The following is a 12,592-nucleotide window of genomic DNA, read 5'->3' on the forward strand; positions in this document are numbered from 1 at the left end:
AATGAAAATGCAATGTCCCAGCCTTAAATCTATAGCTTTCATAGATCTATAGTGCTACCCAGACTATAGATCTATGAACTCAATAAATTTCATATATCCATGGGCCAGGGCATTACATTCTGGGTAATTTTAAATGATGGGTGGCCACCACAGATGGGAACCAAATTTAGCACTTATTCAAAAGTGGTACTGCTATAAAGCACCTGGGGGCGCAGCCAGGGCAGTTAATGGTGGTGTTGCTGCATCAGAGCAATGAGGGGCCCCTGGCTAGCACCTGACCTGGCCAACTGCTTTTTCTGGGCCTAGTTCCAAAGGCCAGAACCCCAGCATAAAGGCCTTGCTCTTAGTCACTGATGTTGTAAATTATTGTGATATAGGCTAAAGCCAGACTGCTAAATGCAACCTGTGTGAGAACTGATATATGAACTAATCCCCCTTTCCACAAAGTAGATTAAAATAGCATGAAGGCATTTGATGTAATTTCATCTCTAAAGTAAAAAAGCTTTGCAAAACTGCTAGTGCCTGGAATGGTGATCATAGGCAAACCCCTGAACACTGATTGGAATGACTGAAAGAGGGCAGCATACAAGTGTAACAAATAAATTTTACTCACAGCCTCTGAATTATCAATGAAAGGATCAGTTTCATCATAACCATAGCCTATGTCTATTAGATCCTGAACACGGTCCTTCCGATGCTTGTGGGTCTTTCCACCCTGCAACATAATATTTACAACTTGAAACCACTGAGGTACTGGTGCCAACCAAGTTAATATATGGCAGACACAGGCACTATAGGGCATCGGACAGGGGAAACTTTTGGTGCTACTTCAGTATTGACACAATCAAGCAATTTACAGTATGTTGTTGTTGTTGTTGTTTAGTCGTGTCCGATTCTTTGTGACCCCATGAACCAGAGCACGCCAGGCACTCCTGTCTTCCACTGTCTCCCGCAGTTTGGATTTACAGTATAGCAGAAAATAATTTATCTTGCTGCTGCATTCAAGTTCTCAAAATCCACAATCCTCATACAAAAATATAGGCATGAAAGTTTATACAGTACTAGATAACTCTTATAGTCACAGGTTAACAATTCCAAGCTTAACAGCTCAACAATGACAATTCAATGACCTCATTCTAGACAGGATTTCATTTATGAAAGATTATGATAGGTTAGAGGTTAAGATAGACTAAATAGAGAGTAGTGTGGCTGGAGCTATAACCCACTATGTCTAACCACAACAAACCAAGGCTTTCTAGTTTCCAGAACGCCCTGCTGAAATATGTAGCCACCAATTTTATCTTGCTCCCTATGCAGGTAGTCTAACCACTGGGGGCAAGGAGGAATAAGCATAAAGGGGACTTTGTTTATTGCAACTGGCCCAACATGTCATTGTAATCCCAGAACAACAGTAATGTATCCAGTGGCACTGGAGTTCCATGTGTTGTCTCTCTGTAGCCTCTTTCCATCAAGAAGTAGAACTGCAGCCAAAATCTAACAATATTAACTAAGCTTTATAACACATGTGACACCATGAACTAAATTATATGAGAAATTAAGATAAGTGAATTCTTCAGAATGCATCAAGTGACTTTAGTAAGAACACCTATAAAATATGAACAGCCAGACTTAGAGCAACGTAATAAATCTGTTTACTCACGTATTTTGTTTCCAATTTCTTAGCCAGCATTTCCACTTCATGCCTCTCACGCTCTTCATCATTAAATGGATCTTCAGAAAAAGCAGATTTTATCTAAGGAGAAAACCCCAGAAATCACAGTCATTGTTTAAATTCATATATGCACAATACAAATGAGTAAAGAAGCCACAGAATCAGTACAGTTTATTTTATGAATGCAGCTTTGGTGAGGAAGCAGCCTTTGCAACGAGTTCAGTTTAACGCTGTAACACACCAGTACTAGAAACTTTAAAGGCATGCCTTACCTACAATTTGCACCCTCCAATCAAATCTTTCTGACCCTCCAAGATCCCACCAGTCTTAGCAGTGGCAGCAAAAAGAAAAATATGAAAGTAGGCTCTGCACTGTGATGGGCAAAGCCCAGCACCTTGACAGGGATACATATCATGCCCTTCCCCAGTTATGAGATTGATTATTTGATAAGCAGAAAGGTGGTAAAATGTGTGGGTGTACCCTCCCTCCCTCCCTCCCTCTCTCTCTCTCTCTCTCTCTCTCTCTCTCTCTCTCTCTCTGTGTGTGTGCAAGTGTATCAGCATAGTATGTGAATGCAATAGTGTACATGAAAAAATGTGGGGCCCCAGCCACCCACTGCTGTCATTTGGCCCCCAAGAGAGCTGGCTGAGAGTGAATGTTGCCCTCAGACAAAAGAAAAAAAGAAAAAAGAAAAAAAGCCACCCCTACTTTAAAGTAAATTCTAATGGAATCATTAAGAGTTGCTTTGAAATATGTGTCTCTAAGATCAAGGCATCAGAATAATTAGCTGCCCTTCCCAACTTAGCATATGTATTTAGAAGCATGACGTATGCCAAAGAAGTTGGAGTGCTGTCAGCAATGAAGGCAAAGCCATACATTTTATTACATCTGATATAACTTGACCACTTCATTGTCAATGAAATACCAGTAAGACATTAAGATGAAATATCTGAAAAATAGCAATTTAATTGTCTATTTTTTCATTAAGCTCCATTGTCAATTCCCCCCCCCCCACATTCAAGCATTTTGTTTATGCAATTCACTTAGTCAATCAATCAGTGTAAATCAGTCACTTTTCCTAGTCTGCTTGACATGCATATAAAGCTTTCGTGTGCATGCACACTTCTTCAGATGTATCTGAAGAAGTGTGCATGCACACGAAAGCTCATACCTAGAACTAACTCAGTTGGTCTTTAAGGTGCTACTGGAAGGAATTTTTTTATTTTGTTTTGACCATGGCAGACCAACACGGCTACCTATCTGTAACTGGAACTATGCATATAAAGGTTAAAGTTAGAATTCATCTTCAACTAAGGCAGCTTTCAGAATCTATTCATGATGATGATAATTATATTTTTTTACTCGCCCTTCACCATAAGGTCTCAGGGTGGCAGCATGAGCAAACCAGGATGCCTCTAAATAATCATGGTTTCTCATTCCATCCAAACCAGGAAACTATTGATAGCAGCCCAGCTTCCAGTATGGGGGAAAAATAGTTCTTACAAAATAACAAATCTGTAACCAACCCACTACAAGACCCATTTGCCTTGTACTTTTATCCTTTTTCTATCAGAGAACTACAATATAAAAACTTTTTGCATTTATCATGGCACAAGTTTCAGCAAAAGGTGATGCTTCACCATCCTTTGAAGACCAAAAACTCAAATAATTGGGCTGAAGAATTATATTTCATAGAACTTTCTACAAGCCATCTCGCAAAACCTCAGAAAAGGTATATTTATAGAAACAATATACCAATGTATCACTGTTAATTTAACAAGAGCATGTATTCTAGAGTTTTGAAGCCCTTCAGAATCAGGAAAGCAGCAACCATCTAAAGTAATGAAAAATACACTGTTCTACAAGCCAAAGTAGATAAGGGTCAAACAGCAAACCTATCTGCTCATGAAAAAAGATAATCTGTTGTTTTGAACGATACAGTTTATAAATGTAAACAATTTACGCAATTCTTCCGCACATTTCTAAAGGTTAGTGATATGTGGCTGAGGAGGCTGAAAAGGCAACGAAACAAAAGTTGAAACAAATTCAGGTTGGACAAGCCACTGAAGATGGCTTGCTTTACAACTCAAGTGTTTCTTTCAAACCAGGATCCCCAGTTCACATGCAATGAATCAGGATGCATGATACCTAGAAGTAAATGCTGAACTCCCCACCCCACCATGTGGGAAAAGGAGAGGAATGGGGAGCTCAGTGCACATAGCACTAAACTATGGCTTAGTGTTATGTGCAAGCCAGCCCAATTATGAGTACCTTTACAAGTAGCACCTAAATGCACTAGCAGTTTTGATGGCCATTTGACAAGGCTACTTGGGAAACATTTCCAGAAATGCCCATTTTTTTATTTTTTTTTAAGAATTAGAACTAGGTTTTGTATAAGATAGAAAGAGGGAGATAGCAAGAAGCATTTGGAAAAGTAATGTCATGTGGAATTGTCATGGATGTTGGAGGGACAAGAAATTGGATGGGGGCAGTTGCAAATTGCACTTGGTAGGGACATGGTGACAATTCGCTGTAGGACTGAGCTAAGGAATTATACTGTTGTAAAATTCTGGCACTCTCATTTTATATATAACCAGTCCAAGCACCGAGATCTAAAGAACTTTGCCTGCTAACAATAATGTGCCAACAATGTAATCTATCCTCCCATAATATATGTGGGGTTGGTAATCTGCCACTTGAAGAGCCCAGTTGTTGAGAATTATCTTTGTCGCATTTTAGTATTTAAGAAAGAAAAAATTATCAGAGAGTGGGATATATACAGAATATATGTAAAAGAACACTGTCAAAAGATCAATCTGTTGGCAGGTCTTGATTGAGCTTCAGTGTGTAAGTAGGATAATTTTATAAAATAAAATTTATAGTAAGTCAAATAACATAGAGTAAAGTAAAGTTTAAGCATGTATTTAAGGAACTTAATTCAGGAACGCAAGGGGAAGATTGGAGGTCTTGTCAAATCTAATCACAAATGGATGTACAAAGCAAGTATTAGTTAAAGAATGAATAATTGTTTATTTTGTATTTCTTATTTTGCCTATAACATCTATTGAATATTTCTGTTATAAAGTTTTCAACCAATAAAGCATTAAAAAAAATAGTTTTTAAGAAAGAAAGATGTGCACTCAAGTTTTCAAAGAATACACACACAGAGCATGAAAATATTGATTCAAAGACAGGGCACTGCTGCAGTCAGATAGCAGTTTGTGTTCCTTTGCTGTACCACACAATTTACCACATGTGCAAAAGTTTACCCACATGGTGGGGCAGAGATATGTAGGTTGGGTTCACATTACATGCCCTTAAAGTTTAGGTGGAAGCAGTGGTAAAACTGCTGTGAGTTTTAATACTGTATTTTATCTTTAGTGTATTAATATTTTTGTAAGCCACCTTATGTTATTTCATTACAAAGGCAGGCTGTAATTCAAATAAGAGATTTCTCGACAGAAATGCCACATTGGTAAAAAGACATTGGTTACTGACTGCTGTGTGTAAAGCAACTGGTACCCACAACAAATGCAACAACTGGGCATCTGCTGCAGAACAAACATCCAGAGTCACTTTAAACACGCCTGCTGGTTTCCCAAATGTTATTTCTAAATACTGCATCTATTGGCAGGAGACACACAGAAAGAATGCAAGTCCCTGCTCTTACTCCAGAGCAGTGCCATGGAGGCTGTGCACAGCACTCCAGGCGCACATTGTTTACCAAAAGCCAGTGAGAATTACTTCTGATCCAATATCATAAAAGCTGGGCTACAGAGACAATAATTCTAAAGATGACAGGTTTGGGTTTCCCCCCCCAAGTGCTAATTTTAAATCAAGTTCTTATAAATGAAAATAAGTTACATTGCAAAACTGGGATAAAGAGCCTCGTGATTAGAACTTGCATTTTAGAGAAAGCTTTCTGAAAGCTCTTTTCCCAGGTGAGATGGCAGTCAACTTATGAATTATTATTGTTTTAATAAAGCGACTAACAACAACAACATTCAACATCCAACTCATACATACTTAGGATTCTCATTTGAATGTAAAATATCAATATTGGTAACTGACGGTTTGCAGAGAATTCATGTCATAAAAAAGGTAAAGGACCCCTGACAGTTAAGTCCAGTCGTGAACGACTCTGCGGTTGCGGCGATCATCTCGCTTTACTGGCCGAGGGAGCTGACGTTTGTCCGCAGACAGTTTTTCCAGGTCATGTGGCCAGCATGACTAAGCCGCTTCTGGTGAAACCAGAGCAGCGCACGGAAACACCATTTACCTTCCCGCTGGAGCGGTACCTATTTATTGACTTGCACTTTGACGTGCTTTTGAACTGCTAGGTTGGCAGGAGCTGGGACCAAGCAACGGGAGCTCACCCTGTCCCGGGGATTCGAACCGCCAACCTTCCGACCGGCAAGTCCTAGGCTCAGTGGTTTAGACCACAACTCCACCCGCGTCCCTATTTCATGTCATAGCTTGCTCAAATTTTTCATTCAGGCTACATTATTCTAAGTAGAGATAGAAAGTATGTTAGCTTTCAAAACAAAACTATGAGAAGTCCCTTTACTCCCAAGAACTTGTATTCACAAGTTCCTGAGAGTTTGTAGGTTTATTCAGTTTCATCACAGGTTGAATGATTGAAAACTACATTCCCCAAGTTATTATGCCTGATCATATTTCTAAGAGAGCAGCTGCAGGCAAAGGTCTTGTAAGTGTGTGAGTCAAAGTTATTTACAAACTAAAATGCTCTCTGTGATAGTCAGTAGAATCAAGGAAGCAACTATAAAAGACTAATCAATTTCAGATGGATTTTTAAAGATTAAAGGTCAATAAACTTTACTGTCCTTGCAGCATGGTCAGGGCTAGATGCATTCAAGGGAGCCACTCAACTGAATGGATTGTGGGATGGGTATCCACACTGATTTTTTTTATTTTTAAGGTAAATTTCATGTTGGGAATCATTAGGAAAGGGAATGAAAATAAAACTGCCAATATCGTTAACACCCTTTCATAATTTTATGGTGCAATCACCTTTGGAATATCGTGTGCTGCTCTGGTCACAACACCTCAAAAAGAATATTGTAGAGATGGAAAAGACGCAGAAAAAAGGCAACCAACCAAGGGGCTAGAGCAATCCTACTTTAAAGAAAAGATAGAAAAAGGGGCTTTGTAGCTTAGAAAAAAACGGCAGGTATGGGTAATCAAGATTATGTATACAAGAAAGGACAGGGAGAGGTTTTTGTCCCTTGCATGAAATGCAACTACTGTACCCAGGATCATCTAATGAAGTTGAAAGGTGTGAGAGTCAGAAGAGACAAAAGGAAGCATAGCAGTTTAACTATAGTATAGATGCACTGATGGCCTCTAGCTTGGATGACTTTAAAAGGGGATTAGACACATTCAAATTGGATAGAGCTATCAATGCTTAATTGTTATGATGACTATGTATTATCTCCAGCCGCAGAGGCAGCATGCCTCTGAATGCCAGTTGCTGGGGGAAATGAGTGAAGAGGTCTGTTGCAGTCATGTCCTGCTTGTGTGCTTCCCATAGGCATCTGATTGGCCACTGCAGGAACAAAATGTTGGACTTGGTAGGCCTTTGGTTTGATTCAGACAGGGTCATCTTGTGTTCTTAAGGCTGTGCTTTCAGACATATGGCACTTGTGTGGTTTAGCAGATAAGGGTGTTGGACCACAACCATAGTGACCAAATCCCTATAGTTTGCTACATGACATGCTCCTAACATGACCTAACGTAGCATATAACGGTCCAGTGATAAACAATTAAATACTACGTAGGGCATTTCACAATTCCACAAGTGTTCTCTTGCTTTGCCTTCCCACTACTGTGGAAAAGGAAAAACATAGGTGGATCCAGCTGCACAAAATTCAACAATGTTTAGGAATATAAGGCTGTGCTTAAACAATTCATTTGTAATTCAGCTAGTTTTATTTCCTTTGTTTCATTAACCTTTCCACATATTCAATATTGTTTCACAATGAGCAAAGATCTGCTGTTCGCAAATGGCCAGTGATTCCACATGTGGTCTGTAAAATCATCCATGGGCATTCCTGCATCTGCCTCCAAGAACAACAATTATCTGCGCCATTTTATATTATCTCTTTTAAAAATTAAAATCACAACCCTCAGTCAGCTTCTGGGCAAAGCACTCAGGTAAAAATATGTTATACACTGCCTGGGCATTTCAATGTAATGTGCTTTGTATGAGAAGATTTCAGATTATAGATGTATTTTTTTTAACAAAACACTCAATGATAATTTACAGCAAGTGAAAAAGCAGAAAAGCAAAGGGCAAATGGATATGAAATTACTCCTCAGACCACATATTATATTCCATAACGTTAAGAGGGGTACACCTGGTAAAAACTGCACAATGCCACCCTTAGGATCCATATAAAGAGGACCAGATTGTAAAAGAGAACACAAAAAGTATCATATTCTTTCTAGTGATGGAATACAAACATAGGCTAATCTTGATAGCAGCCACCTGTGCGAACATTCTCAGTGGTCAACTAGTGAGCTGAAGGGACTACAGCTCAGATATTTAGCAACACATCCTAAGCACAATTTAATCTTGAATTAGGATCCATTTTCTTCACTCCTAGAAAGATTCATGCAGCCAACACAACCCAGGATCTTAACAATGTGCATTGTTAGTTAATTTGCACTCAAGACCAATCCATAAATCCGGGATTATATATTACATCACTCACATAGGTAGACCTTCCTGTGAGTGAAGAAAATGTGGCCCAAAGAAATGTCTCAACTAGCTATCAGATGTTCCTCAGTGTAATGAGGATTGTGAATTATCCACAGCTTTTATCCATTTCTCAGAACTGCACAAACCCTGAATTTCTGTAGATAAGGCTGCAACACCGCTTGTAGAACTCAACATTCACTGTCTCCAAAATGCTATTAAGTGGCAGTTAAAATATTCCACTTTAAGTCTTAGAAAAGGAACCATAATGAGCCATTTAAAGAACCCAAATCTGCACGGGACACCAAACCAAATGCAGAGAACAGCTCAGCTTCGTATGGACAAATTACCAGCAGTATAACTAGTATAGAAACACAATAGCTTCTTATAGACAAATTACCAGCAGTACAAACAGTGATTAACTGTAATTAGTCTCTGTTTAGGAAGAAGAAATGCTACCATTCCTTACAATGGACTGGTCATGGCAGTGTTTTATCTAGCATCAACACTTTGAGAACTCCAGAGAAAAGTAATTAGATAATTTTATGGAACTATTCTGAAATATTTTCCTCAGACAAGTTTCTCTAAATTACAAAGCAACAGAGTCAGAATATCTTCATATACTGGTCTATTTCACAACAATCAAATGTGACCGTAATTCAATTTTTCATGCAACACTGAAAATTCTGTCTCCCTTTCTTGCAAAAACAAGTACACTAACCCTCAATGCTATCAGCCTCCTACAGAACTGTAAGAGTAAGCCTGATATCTATGCAACACCAGACTCTGAAGTCTAAAGCAATGTGTTTTAAAATGTTATAACTAACTTGTCACCAATATATTAAAAGTTACAACCAAGTAATTAGCCTTAATATATACTGACTTCCTTTCTCCTTAGCCACTTTAGCTGTTTACAACTAGTTTTAACAAATTAGGCTACTCTCACAAATTTAAGCCATTCTATGGGCTTATAACAAGGGAACTTCCTGACCTGTGTACAGTTTGAAGTACAAGAACCTATACTGGGTTCAGTTTTGTACATCATCACCACTCTTCCTACACAGACTATGGTATCCTGGCACAGCCATGCAGCTAGGTTCAAGTAGGGCAGCTTCTTATAGCTTGGTTGTTACAGTCTGAGACTCTTACTCTTCAGAGTCATGGGTTCAAGCCCTACATTGCGCAAAAGATTCCTGCATAGCAGGGGTTGGATTAGATGACCCTCAGGAGCTCTTCCAATTCCACGATTCTATGACTGTGCCCTGGCACCACAAAGGTGGCAAGGTTGAATGAACACTCTGGATAAGTCCCATGGTGAAATGCTCACAAACACCAGATAATAGAACAGATAATTTATGCAGGGAAAGAATGTTTCTAAAAGAATTAACTGAAGACAAATTAAATAAAATGTGTGCACCCTGGGAGCTGCCCCGGCAATATAAGTATATTTGAGCCTCACACAGATCAATATGCCAACTGATGGATTTCTTTGGACTCTGATTTGGATCAAAGGGTCACACAGCAAAAAAAAAAAGCTTGTTCCTACATGGTCACTATCATTTGACAGTTACAGATAGGTAGCCGTGTTGGTCTGCCATAGTCAAAACAAAATAAAAAGATTCCTTCCAGTAGCACCTTAAAGACCAACTAAGTTAGTTCTAGGTATGAGCTTTCGTGTGCATGTATCTGAAGGTATCTGAAGATTCCTGCACATTCAGATTCCTGCACTTCAGATACCTGCACATTCGTGTGCAGGTATCTGAAGAAGTGTGCATGCACACGAAAGCTCATACCTAGAACTAACTTAGTTGGTCTTTAAGGTGCTACTGGAAGGAATCTTTTTATATCATTTGACAGGGTAACTCTAGCAGCGTTTAAGCTCTTATATCCTCATAGGCTCTTCCGAGCAAGCGCTTTCATTTCCCCATCATTCGTTTCGTTCACACAGCGCTCAAGCTAAGGGACAAGAGTAATAAATAGGAGTCAAGATGGAGAGGGAGGAATTTGGTTAGCAGGTCCCGTACCCGGGGCTCGCCACACAACAGCAGCTCGGGATAGCTGAACTCCACACAGCTCTCCTCGGTGGGGTCCTTCAGCACCAACTCCAGGCGAACCGTCTGACGCGGGGGCGACGGCGGCGACTCTTGCCGGTTGCTCTCGAGCTGCAACGGCTGGTTCGACGGAGGCGGCGGCGGCGGCGGCTCTGGCCTTGGAGGCTCACGCTGAGGTGGCAGCAGCGGCTTCGGCGTCTGCTCAGGCCGGCTGACCTCGCGCGGTATCACCGCCGACTGTAACTCCAGTCGAGAGCAGGACTCGAAGGGCTGCGGTGGAGGCTCTGCTCGGCCACTATCGTGGTGGAGGTGGTGTTGCTGCGGCTGTTCTGGCAGTTTCAGGGCCTCACACACCAATGGCTGCTCCGCCTCGCGACCCCCTCCAGGCTCTCGCTCGAGCACCGGAGTCTCGCCTTCTCGTCGCCTCACGGGTGACAGACTAATTAACGGCACCCGGCGCGGCTCCGCCATCATCTAACCCCCCCACCCCCCCTTCCCACCTGTTCGGTGACCCTCCCTCACCACCCACAACTCCGGCTCCTCCTCCGCCCGTTCCCTCCCCTTAACCGGGTCAGGGTGCCTCCCCCCCCCTTCCTCACTAGGCTCTCCTCGCTGCTAACACCGCCGCCATCTTGGAGCCCCCCCACGTAAATAGAAGCAGGCCACTAGGGCACGCATGCGCAAAAGCGGGACCGCCACGGACGCGCCGCACGTCACTGTTGTTATTGCTCAGGTTTTCAGGACGTCACCGCGATCGCACGTTGAAGACGCTGGAACCCCGCCCATAGTTGCCTTGGAAATATGCACGCTGCTCTACCGTAAGATTCTTAAAGGGGCAGGAGTCAAACTTTGCTTTGAATGAACGTGGGAAGCTACCCAGGCATCTTCTCTCCCCCCCGCGATTCAGCTCGTCCGCCACGCCCACGGCTGGAATTTTAAACGGCCCAGAAGCACTGAGCAAGCGCAATGTCCGCAGCAACTTCCGAGAGGATACAACCACACATGACCATTTCTGACATTAGAACATCTCTTTTTCATTTCGAAACTACTGTAATGAGAAAGTATACATTTGGGGGTCGGTTCAGATCTTAGTAACTCGTGTATAAGGAGGTGATTATGGAAAGCAGCTCTTTGCCAGATACTAATCGTCACGAATATAAACGTGAATATGGGAAAATACTTGCACATGAATTTTTTATGATGCAGCTGTTTTAAGTAGATAAAATAGACCTTTGAAGATCTTCCGCAACCGTGTTACCTCTTAAGCAATCTCTGCATAACAACGCCACTGAAGTATTTTCACTTCTTCACTTAATTTCCGTTGAGACTGGTAGAAGAGCAGGTGGAGATTTGGGCTTATCACTCACCTGCAACCTCCCAGGGCCAGTTTAATGCACTTTATGAACTCCAAATTCTGAGTGCTGTTCCTATCTCTAGAAACAGTATGATATTTGGCACCCCATATTTTGGAATGAAAAAAAATGTGGCTAACCCTGAGTTTGGGATCCTAATCTACCTCCAAAACGTTTCTGTCCCCAAAGAGCAGACACATTTTGGTGGTGGCAGGCCAAGAAAAACACATTAAAGTAACATAAAAGTCCCACTTGATCAGACCAAAGCCTCAAATTACAATGGCCAACCAGATGTTTGTAAAGCAGGATATGAATTTAACAGCCCACTCCCCACTTGCTGTATTCAGAGGCATACCACCTGCAATACTGGATGTATTACACAGCCATCATAACTAGTCGCCACTGATGGCCTTATCCTCCAGGAATTTAATCCCCTTTTAAAGACATCCAAGATGGTGGCAAATAACAGGTTTAAACTAGGTACTACTGTATATGAAAAAGTGCACTCTTTTTCTGTTCTGAATTTTCCAACAATTCAGCTACCCAATCTATTGACTTTTTGCCTAGAAAAAATAATAATTTATACCTAAAATTGGTTTCCAAATTTCCCAGGACTGCCTAGTTATCTATTGATTCCCATTTTTCACCAGCCTGTGTATTTCACCCAAAGATGGAGACAGACCAGCCAATTTTGATTCTTGTTTCCAGCAGGCTTTGATGCAAATTTACTCAATTACAAATTTTCAGTTGTGTATTTCAGAGTTACAGTTGCAAAGCACAAACACATTACCTGTAGCTG

The 12,592-nt window shown here is 41.1% G+C and overlaps 1 protein-coding gene across 2 annotated transcripts in view; it reads right to left on the bottom strand.

Moving 5' to 3' along the window:
- UBN2 (ubinuclein 2) overlaps window positions 1-12,339 on the bottom strand; it is a 50,638-nt gene extending 38,299 nt beyond the window's left edge. Inside the window, exons 1-3 of one of the 2 annotated variants that reach the window (XR_014160731.1) lie at window positions 10,415-12,339; window positions 1,661-1,753; window positions 614-715 (exon numbers count right to left, since the gene is read on the bottom strand). Coding sequence is in view for 1 of the 2 variants with exons in the window: in XM_081878548.1 (XP_081734674.1) it covers window positions 614-715; window positions 1,661-1,753; window positions 10,415-10,915 (696 nt within the window). In the remaining variant the exon portion in view is untranslated. The remainder of the gene's footprint in view (window positions 1-613; window positions 716-1,660; window positions 1,754-10,414) is intronic. The other variant, XM_081878548.1, reaches the window with a different exon arrangement.
- Window positions 12,340-12,592: the final 253 nt, after the last annotated feature.

This window comes from Podarcis erhardii, assembly GCF_964252035.2.
Source record: "Podarcis erhardii genome assembly, chromosome: 10".
Classification (NCBI taxonomy): domain Eukaryota; kingdom Metazoa; phylum Chordata; class Lepidosauria; order Squamata; family Lacertidae; genus Podarcis; species Podarcis erhardii.